Below are 27,996 nucleotides of genomic sequence, written 5' to 3'. Positions count from 1 at the left end.
CTGTGCTGTTATTTTTCTATGGCTGAAGAAGCCTGGTGATGGAGTGTCTAGAATAGGGATAAAAGGAAGGGCAGTTCAAAGTGTGTTAAAATCATTAAATGCATCACAGTTTTACTAATGCTGTTACTTTATTGATGAGAGATTCATCTTGTATCGGTGATTATAAAGATAGATTTGACAACAGAGGACTTTTGGAGAACTTAGTTCAAAACACAAGATTCTTTCCTCTCTCATCTGGTTTTAATCTGGAGTATAAACAATTTTTAAATATTTTAAAATAGCGGGAAATGTGTAAGAAAACCCAAATGAAACCATCCTTTGTGCTCTAGAAGTGTATCAAGTTATCAAATTAAAGAGAAATGGAAGAAGGAAAAATAGAGTTAAATAGCATCATGGGAATAGTAGAAAGGGTCACCTGGCCCCCTCTAGCACCTTAAGTGGTCTCCATTTGTAATTCTAAACACTTAGTGAGTTCTTCTCAATTGTGTTTTATTTCCCAAATATCAAGGCAGATTGGAGGTCCAATGCTCCCATTGCTGACAAAACTATTTAATGCATGCAGTTTTTGAGCTGGGCTGTAAATGAGCAAGTAACTGCCTCAATTCTTGCCAATATTGAACTGCTTTCACTCCACTTCCCTGACCAGGCACTTAAGTGATCTAACAGTAATCCCTGAACAGACTTGAATACAGGCAAAATATTGCACATGCTGGAAATCTGAAATAAACATAGAGAATCCTGGAGAAACTCAGCAGATCTGTAGACAGAGAAACAGGGTTAATGAGTTTAAGTATGTAAGAGAACCTATTTTCCAAAACATATTTTCCAGCACCTGGTTCTAGATTCACCAACTAGGGAAACATGTTCCCTGCAATCTAGTCTGTCCAGTCTTGTCAGAATTTTGCATGTTTCTTTGAATTCTGGAGAAGTCATTCCAGCCTCGAAATGTTATCTCTGTTTTTCTCTTCACAGATTCTGCCACCCCTGCTGAGTTTCTCCAATGTTTTATGCGTTTGATCCTTAAAGAGGGATTGCTGGTGTACATTTAAGAAAAGGTCTAGAGATTTCTTAGAATTCTTATGGGACCAAAACAACAGGTTATTGCTTCTGATTCGACAAAAGAAAACTATACTTGACACTCTGTTAGAGGCAGCTGATTTTGTGCCTCATCCACTCGCTTGAAAGTTAAAGATGCAGCCGAACTTTTATGCCTTCAAGAATTCCTGAAAGCTCTGAGAAGCTACTGAGAAGATGATCAAAGCACACATTTGAGGAAAAACCACAAAGTCACTCAACAGGCAACCCCACCTTTTAAGATAGATGTGATAGTAACAAAGATGACAGAGAAATGTCAGTGATCAAGATAATTTTCATAAGATCTGATACTTATTGACGGTATCAGCTGTTTAAATCCCTCAACAAACTAAAAGCCCCTATTTTGCCTGAAAGAACCAATTTCTTTTAAAGTTTACTTTTAGTCACTAAATATATAATTGCTGACAGCTGAAACTATTGTAAGTCATTTAGTGATCACGGAATCCATCAAGGCAGAAAGGAAGTATGGGTTCACTGGCTGCTGTGCCACTACTTATTGATTTATGGGCTGATACTATGAAATTTCTCAAATTTTTGTCATCGTCCTTTTATCTTCTGAATCCTAGAAGTTTCTCACACTGATGAAGGCCAGTAGGTTCATTGTGTTATTGCCAACCAACAAATTAATGATTAATGCCATTTACCAGCTCTTGGTGCGTAGCCATGCAAAGTAGTGCACTTGAAGTACATATTCACCTCCCTTTCAGGCAATATGTTCCAGAACTGCACATGGTTTCCAAATGTAGTAACTACTGTTTTCCACAATTCCAGCATAAGCTTCCAGTTCTCATTTTCTATGTCTCAGCTAAAAAAGCAAATGTCTTGCCACCTTGGACACTGTGATTACCTGTTTGACCATCTTCAGGGATTTGTGTGCACTTTAAGTTGTTTATTCCCCAATATCCTGCCATTTAGTGTGTATGCCTTTAAGATTTTGGAGTAGATTTGTAGCTCGGGTTGTGGGTGTTGAGGTTGGTTGGCTCGCCGAGCTGGTTTTTTGTTTCGCAGACGTTTCGTTACCATGCTGGGTAACATCCTCAGTGCAGCCTCTGATGAAGCGTCAATGTGTTTTCCCACTTGGTTTTTAAACTCTGGGGTCCGTTGAGATGGATTGCCTCACTTCCGGTTTTCCTTCATAGTGGAATGTATATGGGGTCGAGTTCAATATGTTTATTAATAGCATACTTCGTGGAGTGCCAGGCTTCTAGGACTTCTCGTGCCTGTCTCTGCCTAGCTTCTCCCAGGATTTTGGTGTTGTCCCAGTCGAATTGGTGGTTCTCCTTGTCTGTGTGGATTGAGATGAGTGAGTATTGGTCATGTCTTTTTGTAGCCAGCTGGTATTCATGTACTCTTGATGTTAGTTTCCTTCCTGTTTGTCCGATGTAGTGTTTCTCTCAGTCACTGCAGGGGATCTTGTAGATGACATTAGCCCTGTCCATGGCGGGGAGTGGGTCTTTAGTTTGGGTGAGCAGTTGTCGTAGGGTTGATGTGGGCTTGTGTGCCACTCTGATGCCCAGTGGTCGTAGGAGTCTTGTGGTGAGTTTGACGTGTTCCTGATGTAGGGCAGTGTGATGAATGTGTCGGGGTGTGTAGTATCTTTCTGATGTTGTTCGTGTCGGCATCTTATGACACAGTTTTTTGGATATCCATTATCCTTGAAAACCTGGAAGAGGTATTCTTCTTCCTCTTGGCATAGTTCCGTGTTGCTGCAGTGTGTTGTTGCCCTTTTAAATAGTGTTCGCACGCAGCTTTGTTTGTGCGTGCTGGGATAGTTACTGTTGAAGCTCAGTACCTGGTCTGTGTGTGTAGCTTTTTGGTGTACTTTTGTTTGCAGTTCCCCATTTGTTTTGCGCTCTACCATGAGTCCAGCAATGGGAGCTGGTTGTTCTTCTCCTCTCTGGTGAATTTTATTCCGGTGATGGTGTTGTTTGTAAGTTTGTGTATCTCCTCTAACTTGGTCCGTTTAATGACGACAAAGGTGTCGTCCATATAGTGTATCCATAGTTTTGGTTGGATTTGCGGGAGGGCTGTCCTTTCTAGCCTTTGTATCACTGCTTCTGCTATGAGTCCGGAGATAGGTGATCCCATGGGTGTCCCGTTGATTTGCTTGTAAGTTTGGCCGTTGAAAGTGAAGTGGGTGGTGAGGCATAGGTCCAATAGTTTGAGCATGTTGTCCTTAGAGATGGTTTCACTGGGGTCTTGCTCTTGTTCCAGTAGTGTTGTCATTGTTTCCCTTGCTAGTGGTATGTCTATTGATGTAAATGGGGCAGTGATTTCAAACGATATCATGGTCTCTTCGTTGTCTATCCTAATGTCTTTGATGGAGTTGAGGAATTCTTGGGCTGAGTGGATAGAGTGGGGTGACTTGTTGACTAGGTACCTGAGTCTCCTTTGTAGTTCCTTGGCTAATCTGTGTGATAGAGTTCCTGGTAGGGAGACTATATGTCTGAGGGGTACTTCTGGCTTGTGCACTTTAGGGAGGCCGTGGAATCGGGGTGTGTTGGTTCCTTCAGGTTTCATTCTTGAGAAGTGTGCTTTATTGATATGTCCTGTTTGTTTAAGTCTTTTTAGCGTGTAGCGGATTTTGTTGCCTAGTTGTGGTGTCGGGTCAGTGTGTACTGGCTGGTATGTGTTCCCGTTGGCGAGCAGTGCTTGTGCCTTGGAGATGTAGTCCCTTTTATGCAGTATCACTGTCATGCGCCCTTTGTCTGCGATAGTATTGTGATGTTCTTGTCCTTCTTTAATCCTTCCAGGGCCTGTCTTTCCCGTGTGCTGAGGGTGTTGAGTTTGCTCCTTCTGGTTAGTGTCGGGATTACTGTCTGTCTTATTGTTTGTTGTGTTTCTTCGTTGATATTGTTGGTCTTTAGTGTGGCTTCCAGTGTGGCTAGGAATTCTGTTTTGTTGGCGTCCCTGTAGTTGTAGTTGTATGCCTTTACCTGGATAGCTTTCACCAAATGTATTATCTCACATTTCTCCAGATTGAACTCCATTTATCAATGTTCCACTGAACAGAATAGTCTATTGATATCTTCCTGCAGTTCTGCCATGGCCTCTGAGCTCCTGATCATTTTTCAACCTTGATCCCAACTTGAACAAAATAGCTGAACTGGTGAAGTGTGGCGAGATGGCTTTGACCAAATATAGTATCAAGGAGTCCTAGTAAAGTTGAAGTCAACCGGAATTAGAGAAAACTCTTCACTGGAGCGATATAACTAGCACAAAGAAAGTCATGTTTTAGAGTTCAGTCATCTTAGTTCCTGTACACCATTGTAGAAATTCACCAGTGTGGTGTCTTAGGGCCAACTAGCTTTACTTGTTTAATCAATGACCTTCTTTCCATCAGAAAGTCGTATATATGGGGGTGTTATCTGATGATTTCATGGTGTTCAGTCCAATTCACAACTCCTGCAATGAACACTATGTAAAATATTTATTACTTCTGGAGTTTGTTTTGTTTGAAAAAAGGGACATATGGATATGGGTTCGGTTGTGAAGTTCATTTTAAGCAAGGTCATGATGTCATCCTGAAACAGTGCACTAAATGAGCAGTTTCCAGAAGACATGTAACTGTGATCAAGGTCATGAGGCAACCACTGAATGAAATAAGATGGTCATACTTTTATGTAGAAAACACCAGAGTTAAGAATCAACAATTGAGTTCAGAAGTAAGTTTTAGTTTCTCTTTCAGCAGAAGTTTGCTTTTTTCACTTCAGAGGAATCAGGTTTTCCTAGTTTGTGAAATTTACAAGCCAGAAAAGTTTCAGACAGAAATCTTGATTTGCTTTGATTTATTATTGCCACATGTACTGAGATACAGTGAAAAGTATTGTTTTGTGTTTTAACCAGACAAATCATACCTTACTTAATTACATCAGGGTAATGGAATGCAGAATATAGTGGTGCAGCTACAGGGAAAGTGCAGAGAAAGATTACATTTAATACATGAGAAGTCTATTCATAAGTCTGATAACAGCATGAAAGAAGCTGTTCTTAAATCTGTTGGTAGTATTTTCAAATTTTGTATCTTCTGCCCAATGTAAGTGGTAGAAGAAAGTATAACCAGGGTGGGAGACGTCTGGATATGACACTTTCTCTGGTGCATATATAAAAATTGGTAAGAATCGTTGTGAACATGCTGAATTTCTCAATATACTGCTAGTTGCCATCGTGTTTCCATTCTGGAGGAGGGCTTCCAATGTTCCCACTGCCTCTGCTCCTGCTATTAACCCCTGGCTTGGGAAAACATCTCCTTCTCCACCTGCTGGCAATCTACGGCATGTTATGGATGGATCCCATCATTGTCCACATTGATGCTAAGGGGACATGCTGCATGGATGACCAACGCTTTGGTGGGCTTTGCTGGCCTCATCCATGGTCACCTTGACAGTCTCTGGCCTTGGAGGATGGTTCTTTCTGTGTGGGCTGACTGATGCCACTGCAACCACAAGAATAAGCTGAAAGTGGGTGTGAGAGTGAGGCATGCCCAGTAATATATTTTAAAAATACACTTTATTGACTGAGAGTGTTTAATTCTGCAGGGCAGTCTCCCTGAGTTTCTTCCTATCACTGCCACTCCTGTTACTCGCATCAGATGGGCAAAGTTAGCTTGGATGAAGGGTTTGTAGAACGTTTTTAGGATAATATCTCAGAATAGCACATTCTAGAGCCAACCAGAGAGCAGGCTATACTTAACCAGGAATTGTGCAATGAGATAGGAGTAATTAATGACCTCAGTGAAGCTGCCCTTCTGTAGCAGTGACTGTAATATGATTGATTTTCATTTTCAGCTTGAGGGGGAGAAGAGTGAATCCAAGGCTAATATTTTCAACTTAAATAAGGGCAATTATGAGGCTTGAAAACAGAGCTAACTGACATGAACAAACAGGCTTGGTTAAGGATCAAGTCAATTGAGATGCAGTCTCAGACATTTAATGGAATATTTCAGAGTACGCTGAATAGTACACTGCAATGAGAAAGAAAAATTCTAAACAGATGACCCACCATCTATGATAAGCTTAAAGAAATTAAAGATAGTATCAAATTTAAAGAAAAAGCATATAATTAGGTAAAGATGGGTGACCCAAAAGATTGATCAGGTTTAAAAATGTAAATTAGGATTAAAAAAAATCCGTGCATGAGGGAAAACTAGCTAGAAATAAAAAAAAATTGCAGAAGTTTCTGTGGATATTTTAAAAAGCAATGAGTTAATTAAAAAACATGAGGGTTAGTCCAATAGAAAATGAGTCTGGTGAATTAATATTAAAAAATGAGATGTCAGATGAAGTGAACAGATATTTTGCGTCAACCTTCGCTGTAAAGGATACAAGTAACTTCTCAGAAATATCTGTAAATCAGGGAATAGAAAGTAGCCAAGGACCAGGGAAATGCCGAGCAAATATTTGCAGCTATGGGCAAATGAGTTCCTGGAGCCTGATGGACTTCATCCTGGTGTCTTGGAAGAAGTGGCTAGGATGATGGTTGAAGAATTTGTTTTAATTTTTCAAAATTCCTTTGATTTGTAAAGTGTTCTATCAGATTGGAAAATAGCAAACATAATGCCTTAATCAAAAAGAGAGCAAGACTGAATGCAGGAAATTACAGGCTAGTTATCTTAACATCTATCAAATGGAAGATGTTGGAAGCAATTATAAGAGAGTTTATAGCTGGACATTTAAAGTTCAAGATAGCCAGGCAGAATCAACATAGTACAGAAGCAGAAATTGCTGGAGAAACGTTGCACGTCTGGCAGCATCTGTGTAGTGAACAGTTTGAATCCAATGACCCTTCTTGAGAGCTGACTAGCGAGGAAGAGTTGCAAAGCTGAAGACAGGGGGTTAATGGAGGGTTGTAAAAGGAGTGAGCAGCTAGATGGAGATGTAGCCCAGAGACAGAGAACAACAGTTAGGCAGACGAAGGGATGGATTATAGTATAGGGAGTAAGAAAAACACAAAATGGGACCATAACTAGGGGAAAATAGGTTAACTGTTTTGAAAGTAGCCATGATGTGACAGGGTTTGGGGTGTAGAGGTGGGTAAAAGACATAGAAGGAGGTGTTCAGATTCTAAAATTATTGAACTCAATATTAAGTCATATGGCTGCAGGGTCATAGAAGATCATAGAATCCCTACAGTGTGGAAACAGGCCCTTCGGCCCAACAAGTCCACACTGAACCTCAGAGCATCCCTCCCAGACCCATCCCCCTATAACCCACCTAATCTACACCTCCCTGAACACTACGGGCAATTTAGTATTGCCAAGCCACCCTAACCTGCACATCTTTGGACTGTGGGAGGAAACCGGAGCACCCGGAAGAAACCCACGCAGACATGGGGAGAATGTGCAAACTCCACACAGACAGTCGCCCGAGGTGGGAATTGAACCTGGGTCCCTGGTGCTGTGAGGCAGCAGTGCTAACCACTGTGCCACCGTGCCGCCCCTCCTTTTTTTTGAACGAGACTCTCCAAGGCTCGCCACTCACTTCATCAGGAAGAAGGCTACACCTAGATTTGAACTCGAATCACTGAGTTCCGAAACCAGCGCGCTCACCATTACACCATTACACCTGGGTCCCCAGGTGGAAAATGAGATGCTGTTCTTCCAGCTTATGCTGAGCCTCGCTGGGGCACTGTAACAGTCTTAAGAGAGAAATGTTGGCTGGGGAATGGGGTGGTGTGTTGAAGTGGCAGGCAACCGGAACTGCTTCACCTGGAAGGTATGTCAGGAACCTTGGATAACGAGGAGGGGAAGGTAAATGGGCAAGTGTTTCATCTTCTGCGATTATATGAGAAGGTAGGAGAGTATTGGGAGTAGAGAAGGAGTGGACCAGAGTGCCCTGAGGGAACAATCCATGTGAAGTGCTGACAACAAAGGAGAAAGGAATATGTTTCAGAGATAGTAGGAACTGCAGATGCTGGAGAATCTGAGATATACAAGGTGTAGAGCTGGATGAACAGAGCAGGCCAAGCAGCATCAGAGGAGCAGGAAAGCTGACGTTTCGGGCCTAGACCCTTCTCCGAAACGTCAGCCTTCCTGCTCCTCTGCTGCTTGGCCTGCTGTGTTCATCCAGCTCTACACTTTGTATATCTCAGAAAGGAATATGTGTCTGGTGGTGACATCCTGTTGGGGATGTGAAAATGGTGGCTTACAGTCATTCAGGGGGGAGTCCAAAACTAGAAGGCATAGGTTTAAGGAGAGAGGGGAAAGATTTAGAAAGGACCTGAGGGGTAACGTTTTTACACAGAGAGTGGTGCGTGTATGGAACAAGTACCAGAGGAAGTGGTGGAAGCAGGTACAATTACAACATTTAAAACGCACCTGAATGGGTATATTGAATAGGAAGGATTCAAAAGGAAACAGGCCAAATGCTGGCAAATGAGACAAGGTCAGATTAGGATGTCTGGTCAGTGTGGATGGGTTGGACTGAAGGGTGTATTTCTGTGCTGTATGACTCTAAATCAAAGAATCAGTAAATAAAGAAACCATCTTCACTTGAGAAATTACGGAAGGAAGAAGTAAATACTGGAGTACTACTTCAGAGGTCTTTGGACATCTTAATTTCAAATTGGAGACAGGAGCAGAATCTCTGTATTGTCAGAGAATGACTAAATTAAGTTACATTGCAACATTTATCAAGCATATTACTAGGTTCAGGAGAGGTGAAAAATAGAGGTCTGTTAACAGCAAAGCTCAAATACAAATACAGGAATCATTGAAACACTACATATGGTCCAGAACCAAGAATGCCCATCGTTAAGTGGAAAGGCATGGATGGACCTGAGATTTATATATGAGAAGAAATTGAGCAAAGAGACAAAACAGTGAATTCAGTATGGGGTTCCAAAATTGTTTAAAGGATTAGGCAAACTAAAAGCAGCACATATCACATGCTCAAAGTGATTGCAAAACCCAGCTTTCAGATTATACCCAGGCACGTCCCACATCCATGCTTGATAACAAGTCAGAGGTGAAATAAATGCAATGTTCAACAGGATATTATTTTGCCAGTTACCAGACCTACCCAGTATTCTGGTGTGGTGCCTGTTCCAAAATTAAGTGGATCAATTGGAACTTGAGTCAACCTTATTTAACTGAACAACACCATCAAACATGAAATACATTAATTACCACCACCAATATTCAGTAGCAGCAGTGTGTACTATCCATAAGATTCACTGCAGGAATTTGTTAAAGATCCTTATATAGCACCTTCCAAACCCATGACCACTTCCACCGAGAAGGACAAGGACAGCAGACAAATGGGAACGCCACCATCTTCGAGTTCTCCTCCAAGCCACTCACCATCCTGTCTTGGAAATATATCATCATTCCTTCACTGTCATTGGATCAAAATCCTAGAATTCCCTCCCTAATGGCATTGTGAGTCAATCCACAGCAGGCGGACTGCAGAGGTTCAAGAAGGCAACTCACCACCACCACCTCAAGGGCAACGAGGGATGGGCAATAAATGCTGGCTAGCCAGCGACGGCCACATTCCACAAATGAGTTTTTTAAAAAATTAGGCATTCCTATTTTAATATTGACAGAAAGAACTGCGGATGCTATAAATCAAAAACTAAAACTGAAATTGCTGGAAAAGCTCAACAGGTCTGTTCTGAGGATGGGTCACCAGATCTGAACCGTTAACTCTGATTTCTCTTCACAGACCTGCTGAGCTTTTCTGGCAATTACTGTTTTTGTTACTATTTTAACATTGCTATTTTAACTCTTTGAGATCCTGTCAGCACAAAGATGTTCCAGAGGACAATATCAAACACATTGAAAGGAGTGGGAGGGCATGATGTGCCATATGAACAATGTCTTAACCTGAGGCTTAATAAAAGTAGAACATGAGCAATGCATCAATGTTCAAAACTTTTAGGCTTAACACTTGATGAGAAGTGAGAGTTCTCAAAACCCGTAATAACATTTTTAAGCTACGTAATGCAAGGAACTACAATCATGGTAGACCCACAAAAACAAAAAGCCAAAAAAGACATCCCAATCCCACAGGAATGTGATCAAATTACAGAGGTTTATGGGAATGGTGAACTAAGTGGGTGCATTTCTCACACACCTGGCATAAATGGATAAACTTATGATTTAATACTGAAACTGATCATTCATAACCTTGTTAACAAGAAAGGAAATTACTCAGATGCTATGAGGATTCAACGATTTAAGTTGAAGCTAATCCAGTGCGATGACATTACTGAATATGTGTGCAGAAACATCATACTACTGCTAATATATAAGAGAATGTGTACTAACTGCCCAAGACTGGAAGACATGAAATTAATCTCAGAAGTTTCAGGTTTTAATTCCCCAATCATTCTTACTGGGTGAGGAGTGGTGATTGGGTTCTCTGTTTTTAACCCCCTCAGTTGGTCGCAACAATTTTTTTTTAAGCACATCGCTAATGCACTTCAATTAAGCCCTAAATAAAAACGGAAAGAACTGCCGATGCTGTAAATCAGGAACAAAAACAAAGTTGCTGGAAAAGCTCAGCATGTCTGGCAGCATCTGTGAAGGGAAAAACAAAGTTAACATTTCGGGTCCGGTGACCCTTCCTCACAGCTTTTCCAGCAACTTTTCAATTAAGCCCTAGTTAGCTGCAACAAAATGAAGGAGCCAATTCAAAGGCTTCCTTAACAGAAAAAGGAGAAAAATGTTATTACCTACTACCATGAAAAAATAATAATTTGATATCAAACACGAACTAAACACAGATAATCAACTTCTGATTCAACCAAATGGCCAGAGCTGAAAATCTAAGTGCTTAGTCCAGTCACGGAGAACTTTAATCATTTGGGGACTAATCTGTCCTCCACAGACAATTGCTCTGTACCAGGGATCATTCTAGTGAACTTAGCGGTCTCCTCACATAGTCCTGGAAATCTCCTAAAATCTTAGCCAAGTATTCCACCTCTGTTCAGTGCAAGATTATGTTAGTGCGGCACCGTGGAAACAGGATGCATAACTCATAAAGTAAACAGCAAATAATAGCATGAGAAAAGTTGTCAGATCTAACGGAGGGAAACCCCTACATTAAATCTTCAGAATTAACATTTCGCTAAAATATGAGAAAATTTAGCCCCATAGCTTTACAATAAATTACTTTAATAGAAATGTGTGATAAAACATTGCAAGAAAAGAGAGTAACTGGGCTATTTATCATAAAGTCAGCTTTCTGAAAATAACTAGTTAAAGCAGTATTTAAAATTCAGCATATTCAGCTTTACCAGTAGTTATAACTGCTTTTGAACTACTTGCACTTTCAAAGGTGTCATTTTTCTATGTTTTAAGTATTCCTTTTAAAGAAAAAATTTACAAATTTGAGAGCCTTTCTAATATAATGACTTTGGCAAAATAGTTAATATTCTGTGTGCAGGGTTAATTTATTTTCTGGTTATTTCTTCAAAGCCAAGCAGTTAAGATAAAGCACATGTGGAAGTAAGCAGACTGTGCAACGTAATGCATGCCACGTTTTACATACCAGCAGTCTTTTCAAATCTGATTAAGCATTGAACATGCAGACTCACCTACGAAGCTTCGAGCTGAAATATGTCAGGTTATTTTGCCAAATGAAGTCAATAATGGAAAATGTTTTGACCCTTTGAAGACATATTCCTTGGCAATCTACTCTTACATTTACTAAATATCCTAATACCTTTATTTTGAAATTGTTATTGCCAGAAATATTTTTTCAAGCTATATATTGTTACATTACTATTGAATCTTCTTTAGTGGTGCTCATGGTGAATCAGGAGATTGTATTACATTCACTATAAATGTCCAATGTATGCAGTATGCATTACCTGTATTGTTAAGTCTTGTATGTTGCAAGTGCCCGTAACATTGTATCTCAAAGGTTTTATGTATAAGTAAGGGCAAACCATTATGATTGGTTCAAATAATCACTATTAAGTTAACAAACAAATTTCATTGAATTTTATAAGTAGATGCCATTATTCGGCACATAATGAAAGCTACCAAACAGCAATTAGCAACTAAAACAAAACTAAACTGATATTTTTGCAAATGTGCCACCACCCCTTTTGAAGGTATGTTGCTTATGATTGAGATGATTAAATGAGATGAACAATCCACCATAATTTGTTGTGATGAACGACAAACCATTATGGCAATAATTTTGGAGGAAAGGGAAGGTAATTTTTAACAGGATGTTGGAAATGCAGGAAACAGAAGAAATTCAATGTGAGCCAAGTCTTGTTCAAGTGCAGAATGTCAGTGTTGAGAATATGAAGTAGCATCAGATTCACAGATCAAAAAGGAGGGGCCATTGAGTGGAAGCTACTTTGGAAGTAGGTAAAAAATGACAAGCATTTGTTAGCTGAGATAGCAGGAGGAGGGCCAGGTGGAACAGGACACAATAATGTAAAGAACAGAGGAAAGAAAAATCTGGAACTAAGAGGTGCCTGTCAGAGAACATGGAAACGTAATCCAAAGAGCTAATATGCACAAGTATACTTCAGTTTCGAGTTTGGAAAATGAGCAAATGACATTTTTTTACATACTTCAGAAACTCTCCTTTATGAGATCATGTATTTACAGAAAGTGCAGGTAAGAAAATGAAGCAACTATAATCCATTCCTAACTTTTACCTGTTTTGATAAGACAATTCCAATTTATATTTTTCAACTGTTAGTAACTACTAACCTTGTTCAAGAAATTTGTTAATTATTTATGCAGCCCAAGGAAAATGATTGTATTTAATAAGTACGTTTTAGTATCAAAGTGTACTGATATCCCATACATACAGCCAGAATTTCTGACCACACTCCTGGGTTTCCAATCAATGCTATTTACAGCTGCAGACTGGTTTGGGGTGTGAGCTTCATGACTTGATCCATTGCAGAGGTAGATATGTTCTAGTCCTCTGCCGTTTTCATAGACTTGGGACAGCTTTTTAAGAACTCGTAGTTCATCATACTTCAGATATGATGTGAGCCATAATCCAGTTTGAGGGAACCTGTTGGAAGGGAGGCTCAAAAGGATTTACTTATGACCCTCATGCCAAGCTCCATGCACCCCTCCTGTATGGTTTCCTCATGTCCTCCATTCCAAGCTATAGCACTTCCATGACATTGTACTCCTCTAGGGCCTGCTGTAGAGCACAGAATCAGTGTGGGGATGGGAGAACGGGAGTTAAAAATAAAATTAGGAATGCAAAGAGAAAGCATTGGTGGATAGAATAATGGAAAGCACTAATGGTTTTATTTGATAAATGAATGGAAAGAGAATAACGAGGGGAAAGAGAATATCCTAGTCGGGATCATAAAAGTATTCTGTTTTTGGGCCTGGAAGGCAAGGGCACAGACCTCATTGAATACTTTCCATTAATCTTCATAATGGAAAAGGATGACACAAGTATAGATATTGGAGTTGAGGCCTGTGAAATATTAAAAGAAATTAGCATAGTGAGAGAGGAGCTATCAGCAGGTTTAGCAGATTTAAAAATAAATCCACAGAACCAGATGAGATTTATCCCAGGCATTTGAGGGAGAGATGGGAAGACATATCAGAGACCCTGGCAGGAATTTCATATCCTCACTGGCCGCAGGTAAGGTGCCAGAGGCCTGGAGCGCTATTGACATTGTTCCAATATTTAAAAAGGGAGAAGGGGATAGACCAGGAAGTTACAGATCAGTCAGACTTACCTCTGTGACGGGGACATTATTAGAAAGAATTCTGGGGGACAGAATACGTCTGCACTTGGAGAGATAGCATAGATTTGTTAAAGAAAGCTTGAAAATTTGATCATATATTTTGAGAACGTAACCAGGAGTAATGATGAGGGTAGGGCATTTGATATGACCTGCATAGATTTTAGCAAGGTCCCTCATGGAACTCTGATCAAGAAAGTAAAAGCCCATGTGATTCAAGGCAAATGGCAAGCTGCGTCTAGAATTAGCTGAGAGGCGGAAGCAGAAGGTGATGATAGAAGGAAGTTTTCTGTGATTGTAAGTCTGTTTCCAGTGAGTTTTCACAGGGCTGGATGTTGGGTCCTTGCTGTTTGTGGTATACATTAATGATTTAGACTTAAATACTTAAATGTAGGTGATATGAGCAAGAAGTTTGTGGATGACAGCAGAATTGGTAGGGTGGTAAATATTGAGGTTAACGGTAAAATGCAGGAGAATACCAATGGATTGTTCAGCTCGGCAGAACAGTGACAAATGGAATTGCTCTTGTATAAGATCATGCACTTGGGCAGGGCTACAAGGCAAGGAATTAAACCAAGAATAGTAGAACCCTGGGAAGTACTGAAGATCAGAAGGATTTTCGTTGTATATCAACAGATTGCTGAAGGTAGCACGACAGGTAAGTAAGGTGGTTAAGAAGGCATATGGGATACTTATCAATATTAGCCAAAGCATAGAACACATGAACAATATTATTATGCTAAAACTGTATAAAATACAGGGTCAGCCACAACTGGAGTACTGTATGCAGTTCTGGTCACCACATTTTAGAAAGGATGTGATTGCAGTAGAGATGCTGCTGGGCAGATCTACTAGGAAGCTGCTTGGGCTGGAGAGTCTGAGCTTTGAGGAATGATTGGATAGGCTGAATCTGTTTTCTTTGGAGGAGCAAAGGTTGGGAGATGAACTGACAGAGTTGTATAAGATTATGAGTGGGATAAATACAGTGGATAGGAAAACAATTTTATCACGAGTAGAGGGACAATAAGGAGAGGTAGTATAGATTTTAAGTAAGAGATAGAAAACCAAGAGGAGAGTTGAGGAGACCTTTTATCTCAGATGTTGGCGGGAGTCCGTAGCCCACTGCTTAAAAGGTGATAAAAAGTTTTTTTTCAGGTATCTAAAAGGTAGGAGAGAGGCAAGAGTGGACATTGGACCACTTGAGAAGTTTTAATAGGGAACAAAGAAATGGTGGAGGAACTGAATAGGTACTTGACAACAGTTTTTACAGCAGTACACCAGAACTTCGAGAGTCAGGAGGTAGCGGTAAGTGTTGTGGCCATTACTTAAGAGAAAATGCTGTGAAAGCTGAAAGGTCTAAAGGTGAATAAATCACTTGGACCAGATGGACTCGACCCTCCAGTTCTGAAGAGATACTTGAGAAGATTGTGTAGGGAATTAGTGGTGATCTTTCAAGAATCCCTGTATTAAGGGAGCATCCCTGAGGATTGGAAAATGGTTAATTTTACACTCCTGTTTATAAGAACATAAGAACTAGGAGCAGGAGTAGGCCATCCGGCCCCTCGAGCCTGCCCCGCCATTTAATAAGATCATGGCTGATCTTTGAGACTCAGCTCCACTTACCCGCCCGCTCACCATAACCCTTAATTCCTTTACTGTTCAAAAATTTATTTAGCCTTGCCTTAAAAACATTTGGTGAGGTAGCTTCAACCACTTCACTGGGCAGGGAATTTCACAGATCCACAACCCTTTGGGTGAAGAAGTTCCTCCTGACCTCAGTCCTACATCTGCTTCCCTTTATTTTGAGGCAATACCCTCTAGTCCTAGTTTCACCTGCTAGCGGAAACAACCTCCCTGCCTCCACCTTATCTATTCCCTTCATAATCTTATATGTTTCTATAAGATCTCCCCTCATTCTTCTGAATTCCAATGAGTATAATCCCAGTCTACTCAGTCTCTCCTCATAATCCAATCTCCCAACTCTGGAATCAACCGAGTGAATCTCCTCTGCACCCCCTCCAGTGCTCGTATATCTCTTCTGAAGTAAGGAGACCAAAACTGCACACAGTATTCCAGGTGTGGCCTCACCAGGACCCTATACAGCTGCAGCATAGCCTCCCTGTTTTTAAACTCCATCCCTCGAGCAATGGCAGACAAAATTCCATTTGCCTTTTTAATCACCTGCTGCACCTGCAATCCCACCTTCAGCGATTCATGCACAAGGACACCCAAATCCCTCTGCACAGCAGCGTGCTGCAATTTTTTACCATTTAAAACATAGTCCATTTTGCTGTTATTCCTACCGAAATGGATGACCTCACACTTATCAACATTGTACTCCATCTGCCAGACCTTTGCCCACTCACTTAGACTATCTGTATCCCTCTGCAGACTTTCAGTGTCTTCTGCACACTTTGCTCTACCACTCACCTTAGTGTCATCTACAATTTTTGACACACCACACTTAGTCCCCAACTCCAAATCATCTATGTAAATTGTAAACAATTGAGGTCCCAACACTGATCCCTGAGGCACACCACTAGCCACTGACTGCCAACCAGAAAAACACCCATTTACCCTTACTCGTTGCTTTCTACTGGTCAACCAATCCTCTATCCATGCCAATACATTACCTGTAATACCGTGCAACTTTATCTTATGTAGCAGCCTTTGGTGTGGCACCTTGTCAAATGCCTTCTGGAAATCCAGATACACCACATCCACAGGTTCCCCATTGTCCACCATGCAAGTAATGTCCTCAAAGAATTCCACCAAATTAGTTAAACATGACATACCCTTCATGAACCCATGTTGGGTGTTCCCAATGGGACAATTTACATCCAGGTGTGTTGCTATTTCTCCCTTAATGATAGATTCAAGCATTTTCCCCACTACCGAAGTTAAGCTAAGTGGCCTATAGTTACCTGCTTTTTGTCTACTTCCTTTTTTAAACAGTGGCGTCACATTGGCTATTTTCCAATCTGTGGGAACCACCCCAGAGTCCAGTGAATTTTGGTAAATAATTACTAGTGCATTTGCTATTTCCCCCATCACCTCTTTTAGTACCCTGGGATATATTTCATCAGGGCCAGGAGACTTGTCTACCTTTAGCCCCATTAGCTTGCCCAGCACTGCCTCCTTAGTGATAATGATAGTTTCTAGGTCCTCACCTGCTATAACCTTCTTGCTATTAGTTTTCGGCATGTTATTTGTGTCTTCCACTGTGAAGACCTACACGAAATAACTGTTTAATGTCTCGGCTATTTCCTCATTCCCAGTTATTAAATTGACCTTTTCATCCTCTAAAGGACCAATGTTTACCTTCGCCACTCTTTTATGATTTACACAATTATAGAAACTTTTGCTGCCTGTTTTTAATATTCTGAGCTAGTTGACTCTCATAATCTATCTTACTTGTCTTTATAACTTTTTTTGTGGCTTTCTGTTGGCCTTTAAAGATTTCCCAGTCTACTAGTTTCCTTTATTTCCTTAGACATCCATGGCTGGCTCTCTGTTTGCCTACAGTTCTTCCTTATCACTGGAATATACTTCTGCTGAGCACTGTGAAAAATTGTTTTGACTTCATCAAGGGGTGGTCATGCCTAACAAATCTATTTGAATTCTTTGCGGAGGTAGTAAGCAAAATAAAAATCGAAAGAAGTGCAGATACTGTAAATCAGTAATAAAAACAGAAGTTGCTGGAAGAGCTCAGCAGGTCTGGCAGCATCTAAGAAGAGAAAATCAGAGTTAATGTTTCAGCTCCGGTGACCCTTCCTTAGAACTTATTGAGGATGTTGGACAGTAAATTAGACCAGGGAGAACCAGTGGACGTGATCGATTTGGATTTCCAGAAGACCATTGACCAGGTGCTGCACAGGAGGCTGCTCAATAAGATAAAAGCCCATGATGTTAGGGGCATGTTACTGGCATGGATAAAGGATTGACTGACAGGCAGAAGGCAGAGAGTCGGGATAAAGCGGTCCTTTTCAGGATGGCAACTGGTGACTACCGGAATTCTGCATTGGTCTGTATTGGGACCACAACTTGTCATATTGTACATTAACGATCTGATCAAAGGAATTGAGGGCGTTTTTGCTAAGTTTGCAGATGACACTAGACAGGTGGAGGGAAAGGTAGTGTTGAGGAAGCAGGGAGGCTGCAGATGGACTTGGATAAGCTCGGAGAGTGGACAAAGAAGTGGCAGATGGAACACAATTTGGGAAAGTGTGAGATTATGCACCTTGGTCGGAAGAATAGAGGCGTAGACTATTTTCTAGATGGGGAAAGGCTTCAAAAATCTGAAGGGCAAAGAGACTTAGGAGTCCTATTTCAGAATTTTCTTAAGGTTAACTTGCCGGTTCAGTTGGTATTTAGGAAGACAAATGCAATGTTAGCATTCATTTCAAGAGGGCCGGAATACAAAAGCAGAGATATAGTGCTGAGGCTGTATAAGGCTCTGGTCAGGCCAAATTTGGAATATGGTGAGCAGTTTGGGTCCCATATCTAAGGAAGAATGTGTTAGGTTGCAGAGGATCCCGAAGCTTACAAGAATGATCCTGGGGATGAAGGGCTTGTCCTATGAGGAGCAGTTGAAGACTCTGATTCTGTACTCAGTGAAGTTTAGAAAGATGAGGGGGTATCTGATTGAAACTTGCAGAATATTGAGAGGCCAGGATAGACTGGACACGGAGAAGATCTTTCCACTAGTCGGAGAGACTAGAACCTGAGGACACAGCCTCTGACTGAAGGGACACCCTTTAGAACTGAGATGAAGAGGAATTATGAGATGAAGATGAAGAGGTGGCTAATCTGTGGAACTCATTGCCTCAGAGGGCTGTCATTGAGTGTGTTTAAGACAGAGAAAGGGAAAGATAAGTTTTTGATTTCTATGGGAATCAAGGGTGACAGGTAGAAGGCAGGAAAATGGGATTGAGAAACATATCAGTCATTATAAAATGGCAGAGTAGTCGATAGCCAAACAGCCTAATTATGCTTCTGTTATCTTAGACCACAAGATATAGGATATAAGATAAAATTAAGCCTTTCAATGTATCAAGTTTGCTCTGCCATTCAATCACTGAAGCACTGAGTTGTTCCACAGAGTCACCACACTGGCTGAAGAAATTCCTGAAGACCATTCTTATGATCTACGCTCAAAATGTTTTCAATGCGTGACTTTGTTAGTTTATATTCTTTTTTAAAAAGTTTTGGTAGGTTATCCTTTTCATCTTGGATTGACTGTTTTCAAAACTTTGTTGAAGTTTTTCAAAAAAAAAATGAATTAATCATTCTCATTTCATGCTGGAATATTCAGAAACGAATCCTGTAGGGACAGTGTAAGTCTAAGAGTTAGAACAATGCATTTTCTTCCTTGGGGGTAGGTTAAAATTCAGTCAAGAGTGTCAGAGAGAAGCAATCGTTGAAGCTGTTCCAATTACCTTTGATAATTTGGCAACTTTGTGCTGAGCATGAATTCACAACGTATAATCAGTCACTAATTAGCAGTCTTACTCAGCCATTAGGTAAACATAAGTGAGGCATAAATTTCAGGGTAAAAGTTCTTGCATTTCACTGGTTTAGCGCACTGAAGCAAATTGAGCTTTAAACCAGTTGTGATCATGAATTCAGAATATATAAAATCCACTTTCCACTAATTGGTGGTATTACGGAGAAGTCATTAAAAATTGACTTGTATTGAACCCTGACCTACAGTGAGCCTGAGGAACACTATCTATACATCATTTGCACCAGCTGCAACAGATCTGGGGAGTGTTTGATATGCCTGTGCACAAATAGTTTTCTTCAGTGTTCACTATTTTTTTATCTTTCCTAGTCAACAGATTGAAGAGGGCTTAATCTAAATGTCTGCAAGGTTGATAATCGTGTGAAGAAGTAGAAAAAGGAATAAGGTGCATAAAGCAGTAAATGTTGGTCGGTACGAGAGAAGGCAATAACAGTAGTATGAAGGTTGACCCTAACCCTAACCCTATTTTAAATAGAAGATCACAAAGCACTACAAAGAATACAAATTTGAATGCATGTCTGTAAACGCAATGTGTGGTGAGTGTGACAGTTGAGTTATCTATGCCGTAAGATGCATGAGAACATGATGTAGTGGCAAACATTGGGTTGAATTTTTAGTCATGTTTTGTCACGATTCAGTTGAGATTGGGTGAGAAGCTAAAAGGGTACAATCACACTTCAAATTTTTAAATTAATTGTGGGACGTGGGCATTGTTGACTGGCAGCATATTATTGCCTTGAGAAGGTGATGGTGAGCTGCCTTCTTGAACCGCTGCAGTACTCATGCTGTGGGCTGTAGTCCATGTGATGTCAGTAAACCCACAATGCCTTAAGGGAGGGAATTCCAGGATTTTGTCTCTGTAACAGTAAAGGAACAGGAATATATTTCCAAGTCAGGGTGGTGAGAGGCTTGGAGGGAAATTCGCGCCAGGTAGTGGTGTTCCCTTGTATCTGCTGCCCTTCTAGATGGAAATAATCGTTGGTTTGGAAGGTGTTATCTAACTGGTGTTCAACACACAGGAATACTGATTTGTCAGCTGAGGCAGGACAGTATGTGGTATCCACCAGGAGGTTTCCTTGCCCATGTTTAACCTGAAACCAGGGCAACACCCTCCCAACTGTATAGCACTGTGCCCAAACTTGAGCTGGGTCTGTCCTGCAGGTGGGACAGAACATATTCAGGGATACTGATGGTAGTGTCTGGGATATTGTCTATAAGATATGATTCTATGAGTATGCCTGTGTCAGGCTGTTACTTGACTAGAGATAGTAGGAACTGCAGATGCTGGAGAATCCGAGACAACAAGGTGCAGGGCTGGATGAACACAGCAGGCCAAGCAGCATCATAGGAGCAGAGAGGCTGACGTTTCGGGCCTAGACCCTTCATCAGAAAAGGGGGAGGGGAAGGGGGTTTTGAAATAAATAGGGAGAGAGTGGGAGGCGGATAGAAGGATAGAGGAGAGGATAGGTGGAGAAGAAACAAACAGGTCGAAGAGGCGGGGATGGGGCCAGGAAAGGTGAGTGTAGGTAGGGAGTTAGGAAGGGGATAGGTCAGTCCAGGGAGGACGGACAGGTCAAGGGGGCGGGATGAGGTTGGTCGGTAGGAGATGGAGGTGCGGCTTGAGGTGGGAGGAGGGGATAGGTGGGAGGAAGAACAGGTTAGGGAGGCAGGGACGAGCTGGACTGGTTTTGGGATGCGGTGGGGGGAGGGGAGATTTTGAAACTTAAATTTACCTGGACCATCTCTAACACCTCTCTCCCCTTCCTGGACCTCTCTGTCTCCATATCGGGCAACCACCTCGAAACCGATATTCATTTCAAGCCCACCGACTCCCACAGCTACCTAGAATACTCCTCCTCCCACCCACCTTCCTGCAAAAATGCTATCCCCTATTCCCAATTCCTTCACCTCCGCCGCATCTGCTCCCAGGATGAGGCATTCCACTCCCGTACATCTCAGTTGTCCTCGTTTTTTCAAGGACCGTAACTTCCCCTCCTCGGTGGTCGAGAACGCCCTCAACCGTGTCTCCCACATCTCCCGCACCTCATCCCTCACACCCCGTCCACGCAATAAAAACCAAAAAAGAATCCCCCTCGCCCTCACGTACCACCTCACCAACCTCCGGATCCAACGCATCATCCTCCGACACTTCCGCCATCTGCAATCCGACCCCACCACCAAAGACATCTTTCCCTCCCCACCTTTATCTGCTTTCCGGAGGGACAACTCTCTCCGTGACTCCCTTGTCCGCTCCACACTCCCCTCCAGCTCCACCACACCCGGCACTTTTCCCTGCAACCGCAGGAAGTGCTACACCTGCCCCCATACCTCCTCCCTCACCCCCATCCCAGGCCCCAAGAAGACTTTCCACATCAAGCAGATGTTCACCTGCACATCTGCCAATGTGGTATACTGCATCCGCTGTACCCGGTGTGGCTTCCTCTACATCGGGGAAACCAAGCGGAGACTCGGGGACCGCTTTGCAGAACACCTACGCTCGGTTCGCAACAAACAACTGCACCTCCCAGTCGCGAACCATTTCAACTCCCCCTCCCATTCCTCAGACGACATGTCCATCCTGGGCCTCCTGCAGTGCCACAACGATGCCACCCGAAGGTTGCAGGAACAGCAACTCATATTCCGCTTGGGAACCCTGCAGCCCAATGGTATCAATGTGGATTTCACAAGTTTCAAAATCTCCCCTCCCCCCACCGCATCCCAAAACCAGTCCAACTCGTCCCTGCCTCCCTAACCTGTTCTTCCTCCCACCTATCCCCTCCTCCCACCTCAAGCCGCACCTCCATCTCCTACCGACCAACCTCATCCCGCCCCCTTGACCTGTCCGTCCTCCCTGGACTGACCTATCCCCTTCCTAACTCCCTACCTACACTCACCTTTCCTGGCCCCATCCCCGCCTCTTCGACCTGTTTGTTTCCTCTCCACCTATCCTCTCCTCTATCCCTCTTCTATCCGCCTCCCACTCTCTCCCTATTTATTTCAAAACCCCCTTCCCCTCCCCCTTTTCTGATGAAGGGTCTAGGCCCGAAACGTCAGCCTCTCTGCTCCTATGATGCTGCTTGGCCTGCTGTGTTACTTGACTAGTCTGTGAGACAGCTCTCCCAATTTTGGCACTAGCCCCAAGACTATAGTAAGGAGAACTGCACAGTTGACAGGGCTATTTTTTCCATTAACGTTTCCGGTGCCTAGGTTGAAGCCGGGTAATCTGTCTGATTTCATTTCTCTGTTGAGACTTCATAGTGATTGATACAACTGAGTGGCTTGTTAGGCCATTTCAGAGGGCAGTTGAGACTCAACCACATAGCTGTGGTCCGGAGTCACATGTAGGCCAGACCAGGTGAGGCTGGCACATTTCCTTCCCAGGAAGACATTCCCTGAGCCAGATGGGTTTTCTGACAATCGATGATGGCTTCATGGTCACCAGTAGATTCTTAATTCAGATATTTCTATTGAATTCAAATTCCACCTTCTGCTGTGGTGGGATTTAAATCCAGGATTCCAGAATATTAGCTGAGTTTCTGGATTACTAGTCTAGCAATAACATCACTCGGCCATCGCCTTCCCTAATACTATAAGAAACAGAGGGCTACATCTGCAGAAAAATCACTAGAAATGTGCAAGCGCTGCAGAGTGGCAATATTTGGATATTACCATCGTTAATCCCCCTCTATTAACATCCTAAAGTTTACCATTGAATGGAAACTGAACTTGACCCAACACCGTGGCTATGAAAGCAGCTCAGAGACTGGGAATTTGAAGTGAAAAAGTCTCCTGGTCATTCCTCAAAGTATGTTCATTATTTATGCAGCACAAGTCAGGTGTGTGATGGAATACTCTCCAGCAATAGTACCGAAGACTCGTGCTCCATAACTTGCCCTGTTCCTAGCCAAGCTGTTTAGTATGGCAGAAATACTGGCATTTACCTGACAATGTACAAAATAGCCCAGTTACATCCTGTGCACAAAAAAGGACAAATCAACCTGGGCAATTGTCACCCCGTTGGTATATACTCTTGATCATCAGTAAAATGATGGAAGATGTCATCAACACAATAATCAAACAGCACTTGGACAGCATTAAACTGTTCATTTATGCCCAATTTGGAATCGACTATGGTCTCTCAGTTACTTGCCTCATTACAACCTTAGTTCAAACTTGGACAAAAGACAAAATTTCAGAGGTGAGAGTGACTGCCTTTGACACTAAGGCCGCATTTGACTGAGTGTATCATCAATGAGCCCAAGCAAAACTGGAGTCAATGGGAATCCGTGGAAATCTTTCTATTGGTTGAGTTCGTACCATGCACAAAGAAAGACGATTGTGGTCGTTGGAGGTCAGTCATCTCAGCCCAAGGACATCTCTGCAGGAGTTTCTTACGGTAGTGTCCTCAGCCCAAGAATCTTCAGCTGCTTCATCAATGACCTTCTCTCAATCAAAAATTGAGAAGTGGGGATGCTCACTAATGTTTGCTCAATATTCAGCACCATTTGCAACTCCTGAGGTAATATAGCAATCCATATCCAAATGCAGCAAAACCTGGTCAAATATTCAGGTTTGGCCTGACAAGTGGCAAGTTACATTCATGTCATACAAATGCCAGGCAATGATCATCTCCAACAAGAGAGAATCTAACCAGTGTCCGGTGACGTTTAGTGGTGTTACCATAACTGAATCTCCTATCAACATCCTGGAGGTTACCTTTGACCAGAAACTTAACTGGATTAGCCATATAAATACTGTGGCTACAAGACCAGATCATGCAGCAAATGGCTCGCCTTCTGACTCCCAAAAGCCTGTACACCATCTACTAGGCATAAGTCAGAAATATGGTGAAATATTCCCCATTTATTGAATGAGAGCAGCTCAAGCAACACTCAAGAAGCTTGACACCATCTAGGACAAAGCAACCCACTTGATTGGCACCAGTGCACAAATATTCATACCCTCCACGACCACTCACTGTCAGCAATGCACACCATCTACAACATACACTGATAAAGTAATCAAGGCTCCTCCAACATCACCTTCCAAACCCACAACCATCCAGAAGGACAAAAGCATCTACAGACTCATGGGAACACCACCACCTGCAAGTTCCCCTCCAAGTTACTCACCATTCTAACTTGGAACTATATTGCAGTAGCTTCAATGTCACTGAGTGAAAGTCCTGGAACTCCCTTCCTAACGACATTGTGAGTCTAACTGCACCAAATGGTCTGCAGCAGTTCAAGAAGGCAGTTTAACACAACATTGTCAAAGGCACTTAGGGATGTAAATTAAAAGCAGCCAGCGATATCTACGTCTTGTGAATGAATAAAAAAAAGTAGAAATATAATTAGGAGGATAAGTGTAACACTAAGAGTAACGTCCATGTTCTTGCAGATAAATTATAACAATTATTAGTCACTAACAAAGTGGTTCATAAACATATTGATTGGCAAAGACATTGACTGTTGCAGTTCAGTGCCAATATTCCTGCTGCACTGTTTTGTAGAAGTTCCCAGATTCTCTAAAATTTGTTTGCCCCATTCTTTTATCATTGATATTAAATTATTTCATGTATCTCTTAGTGCCACTACATGGGTGTAGATCTGGGAGCTACTTAAATAATGTTAAAATGGATCTCCTTTTAAAACGAGATGAAGATTAGAATTATGTCTATATATAAACTTAAAGGATCCTTCAATCACTGACAAGCAAACTAAAGATTAAAGTGTAAATGGTTACTTATGGTGGAAATTTAAAATTAAGATAATAAAATTCTCTCCTGATCAAGTTGTGATTTTTTTCTGTAGCAAGGTGATGTGAATCGGATAGAAAAATATTCACGTAATGCTTAAAAAACAAATGTCAGATCTTTGAAATTAAGAGGTGTAGGCTGTGATACAATTCAAATGATACCTACTTACTTTAACTCTGTAAACTAAACCTTGTTAAGAAACCAGACCACTTACATACCAGTTAATTCAATTCATGAATTGGATCATCATTTTGTGAGATACCAAAATTGCACTATGAATTGAAATGAAAAGAATTATTTTATTGACTCACTGGAATTGTTTCAGTTTGGATTGGAGAAGATGGTAAGGCAATGATTGCTTATGCAGTCAGAAGTTAGAGCCTTAAGAACTGAAAGGCAACACTACATTGTATGTAATTGTCTTTTATTTCCTTGAAATTTGTCACAGTTATGCAATTGGTAACCATTCCTAGCCATATAGAAGGCACCAAGTGAAGTTCTTAGAATGGGTAATTGAAATGGAATTCCTCTTTGACAACTGCTGACACATTCAGATCTTTGAAATCACAGTTTTGATGTTGAGGATCTCCAAGATTTTGCAAGTGGTTAACTGTTGAGGAAGACAAATTTTTCCTGTTTTTGTTAAAAGAAATTTCATGCTCCATGTTATGTAACCTTATGAGGAATAATACTTGTACACATCTATTATTATTTATTATTCATCTATTATTTTCCAAACTGCACGCCGAAAGTACCAGAGACACATCGAAAAGAAGCAGCCAGAATTTCCCAGTGCTTCACTGGATTGCCAAAAAGACTGATCCCAGTATAGAGCGTCGTCTTACTGCTTGTTTCCTTTGGGCAGAAATCATCCACATCAATTTTGCTAATATTATTATTATGAAGATACAGTACCTGTTTAAAAAAAATTAAAAAGCTGAAAATTCTGTATTTGAACATTGTGAAAATTTTATCATTGGTATTTCATATTTGTTTAGTTTGGGCTTATTTTCATAAAGTACAGTCTTGCTTGATTATCAGCAAGGAAAAATATTTTCACATGAAAGACCTAGGTTACTACTTAGAACTTGAGCAGAAGTGTTCCTGAGCAAATGTTGTTCCGTTGTTTAAGAAAGGTAGCAAAGACAAGCCATAGAACCACAGGCCAGTGAGCCTGACATCAGTGGTAGGCAAGTTATTGGAGAGGATACTGAAAGACAGGGTCAGCCAACATCAGTCAAGATCTGCTTAGGGATAGTCAGCATGGATTTGTCAGTAGGAAGTCATGTCTGATAAATCTTTGAGTTTTTTGAAGAGGTAACCAAGAGGATAGATGAGGGTAGGGCAGTGGATAGTAAGGGCTTTGACAAGGTCCTGCACAGCAGGCTAGTCATGAAGGTTAGGTCGCAAGGGATCCAGGGAGAGCCAGCTAATTGGATTCAAAATTGGCTCGATGATAGGAAGCAGAGGCTGATGGTTGCAGGTCGTTTTTCGGACTGGAGGCCTGTGACCAGCGGTGTGCCACAGAGGTCAGTGGTGGGACCTTTGTTATTTGTTATTTACATAAATGATCTGGATGTGAATGTACAAAGGAATGATTAATAAGTTTGCGGATGGTACAAAATTAGGAGGTATCGTTGTTAATGAGGAAGATTATCAAAAAATTACAGAGGGATCTTGATCAGATGGGGAAGTGGGCTGGGGATTGGCAAATGCAATTCAATACAGATAAGTGTGAGGCGTTGCACTTTGGCAAGTCAAACCAAGGTAGTAAATGGTAAGGTCCTGAAGAATGTTGTGGAACAGAGGGACCTCGGAGTACAAGTATATAGTTAGTTGAAAGCAGTGTCACAGGTAGATCAAGTGGTGAAGAAGGCATTTAGCATGCTGGCCTTCATCTGTCAAGGCATTGAGTTTAAGAGTTGGGACATTATATTAGTTATATTAGTTATTATTGTTAAAGTTATAAGGGTCATTGGTAAGGCTGCACTTCGAGTATTGTGTACAGTTTTGGTCACCGTGTTATAGGAACGACGTAGTTAAACTGGAAAGTGTGCAAAGAAATTTACGAGGATGTTGCCAGGATTAGTGGGCCTGAGTTATAGGGAGAGGTTGGCTAGGATAGGACATTATTCCTTGGAACAGAGGAGAATGAGGGGTGACCTTACTGAGGTGTATAAAATCATGAGGGGCATAGATAGGATGATTGGATATGGTCTTTTCCCAGGGATGGGGAGTTGAAAACTAGAGGGCATGGGTTTAAGATGAGAGAGAAAGGGTTTAAGAAGGAACTGAGGGGCAACTTCTTCACGCAGAGAATGTTGTGTATATGGAATGGGCTGCCAGAGAAAGTGGTTGAGGCAAGTACAATATCAACATTTAGATAGGTTCATGGAATGGGAAGGGTTTAGAGGCATATGGACCAAATGCGGGAATTGGACGAGCCAAGTGGGCACCAGGGTCAGCATAGGCCAGTTTGGACTGAAGGGCCTGTTTCCATGCTGGATTATGCTATGGCTGTAAGTCTTTTTTGTGTAAGTCTTTTTTTGTACCAATACTGCAGTAAAAATGTTGTGAACTTCCTGGGTTACTCTCAGGCCTATCAATTACTCTCAGGACTACCCTTTTCATTTTTGTTTTCTTCTCAAGTCATACAACTTTCTCATAAGAACACAAGAACTAGGAGCTGGAGTAGGCAGTTCAGCCCCTTGAACTTGCTTCGTCTTTTAGTATGATCATGACTAATCTTAGCTCAGCTACACCTCCACTTTCCTTCATATTTCCTGAGACAATGTCTTCCCTTTTGCATTCAAAGACTGATGATATTCAAGTATTAATGAATCGAGTAACTTGTCAGATCTGGGAGGAGTGTACAGCAGTGAGCATCACTGTGAAGCAGACCGGGAGGAGTGTGCAGCAGTGAGCATCGCTGTGA

At 41.7% G+C, this 27,996-nt stretch overlaps 1 protein-coding gene across 4 annotated transcripts in view; it reads right to left on the bottom strand.

Moving 5' to 3' along the window:
* aspn (asporin (LRR class 1)) overlaps positions 1-27,996 on the bottom strand; it is a 98,899-nt gene that overhangs the window by 22,667 nt on the left and 48,236 nt on the right. For 2 of the 4 annotated variants that reach the window (XM_048606195.1, XM_048606194.1), the window contains one exon: positions 25,469-25,976. The exons of 1 other annotated variant lie outside the window; for it this stretch is intronic. In XM_048606195.1, coding sequence (XP_048462152.1) covers positions 25,788-25,976 — 189 coding nt within the window. In that variant the 3' untranslated portion in view covers positions 25,469-25,787. Of the gene's footprint in view, positions 1-25,468; positions 25,977-27,996 lie in introns of those variants that run through there. One more of the 4 variants, XM_048606196.1, reaches the window with a different exon arrangement.

This window comes from Rhincodon typus, chromosome 16 (genome assembly GCF_021869965.1).
Source record: "Rhincodon typus isolate 14 chromosome 16, sRhiTyp1.1, whole genome shotgun sequence".
Taxonomy (NCBI): Eukaryota; Metazoa; Chordata; class Chondrichthyes; order Orectolobiformes; family Rhincodontidae; genus Rhincodon; species Rhincodon typus.
Note: the sequence above shows the minus strand (reverse complement) of the source record. Positions and strands in the feature narration are given on the sequence as shown.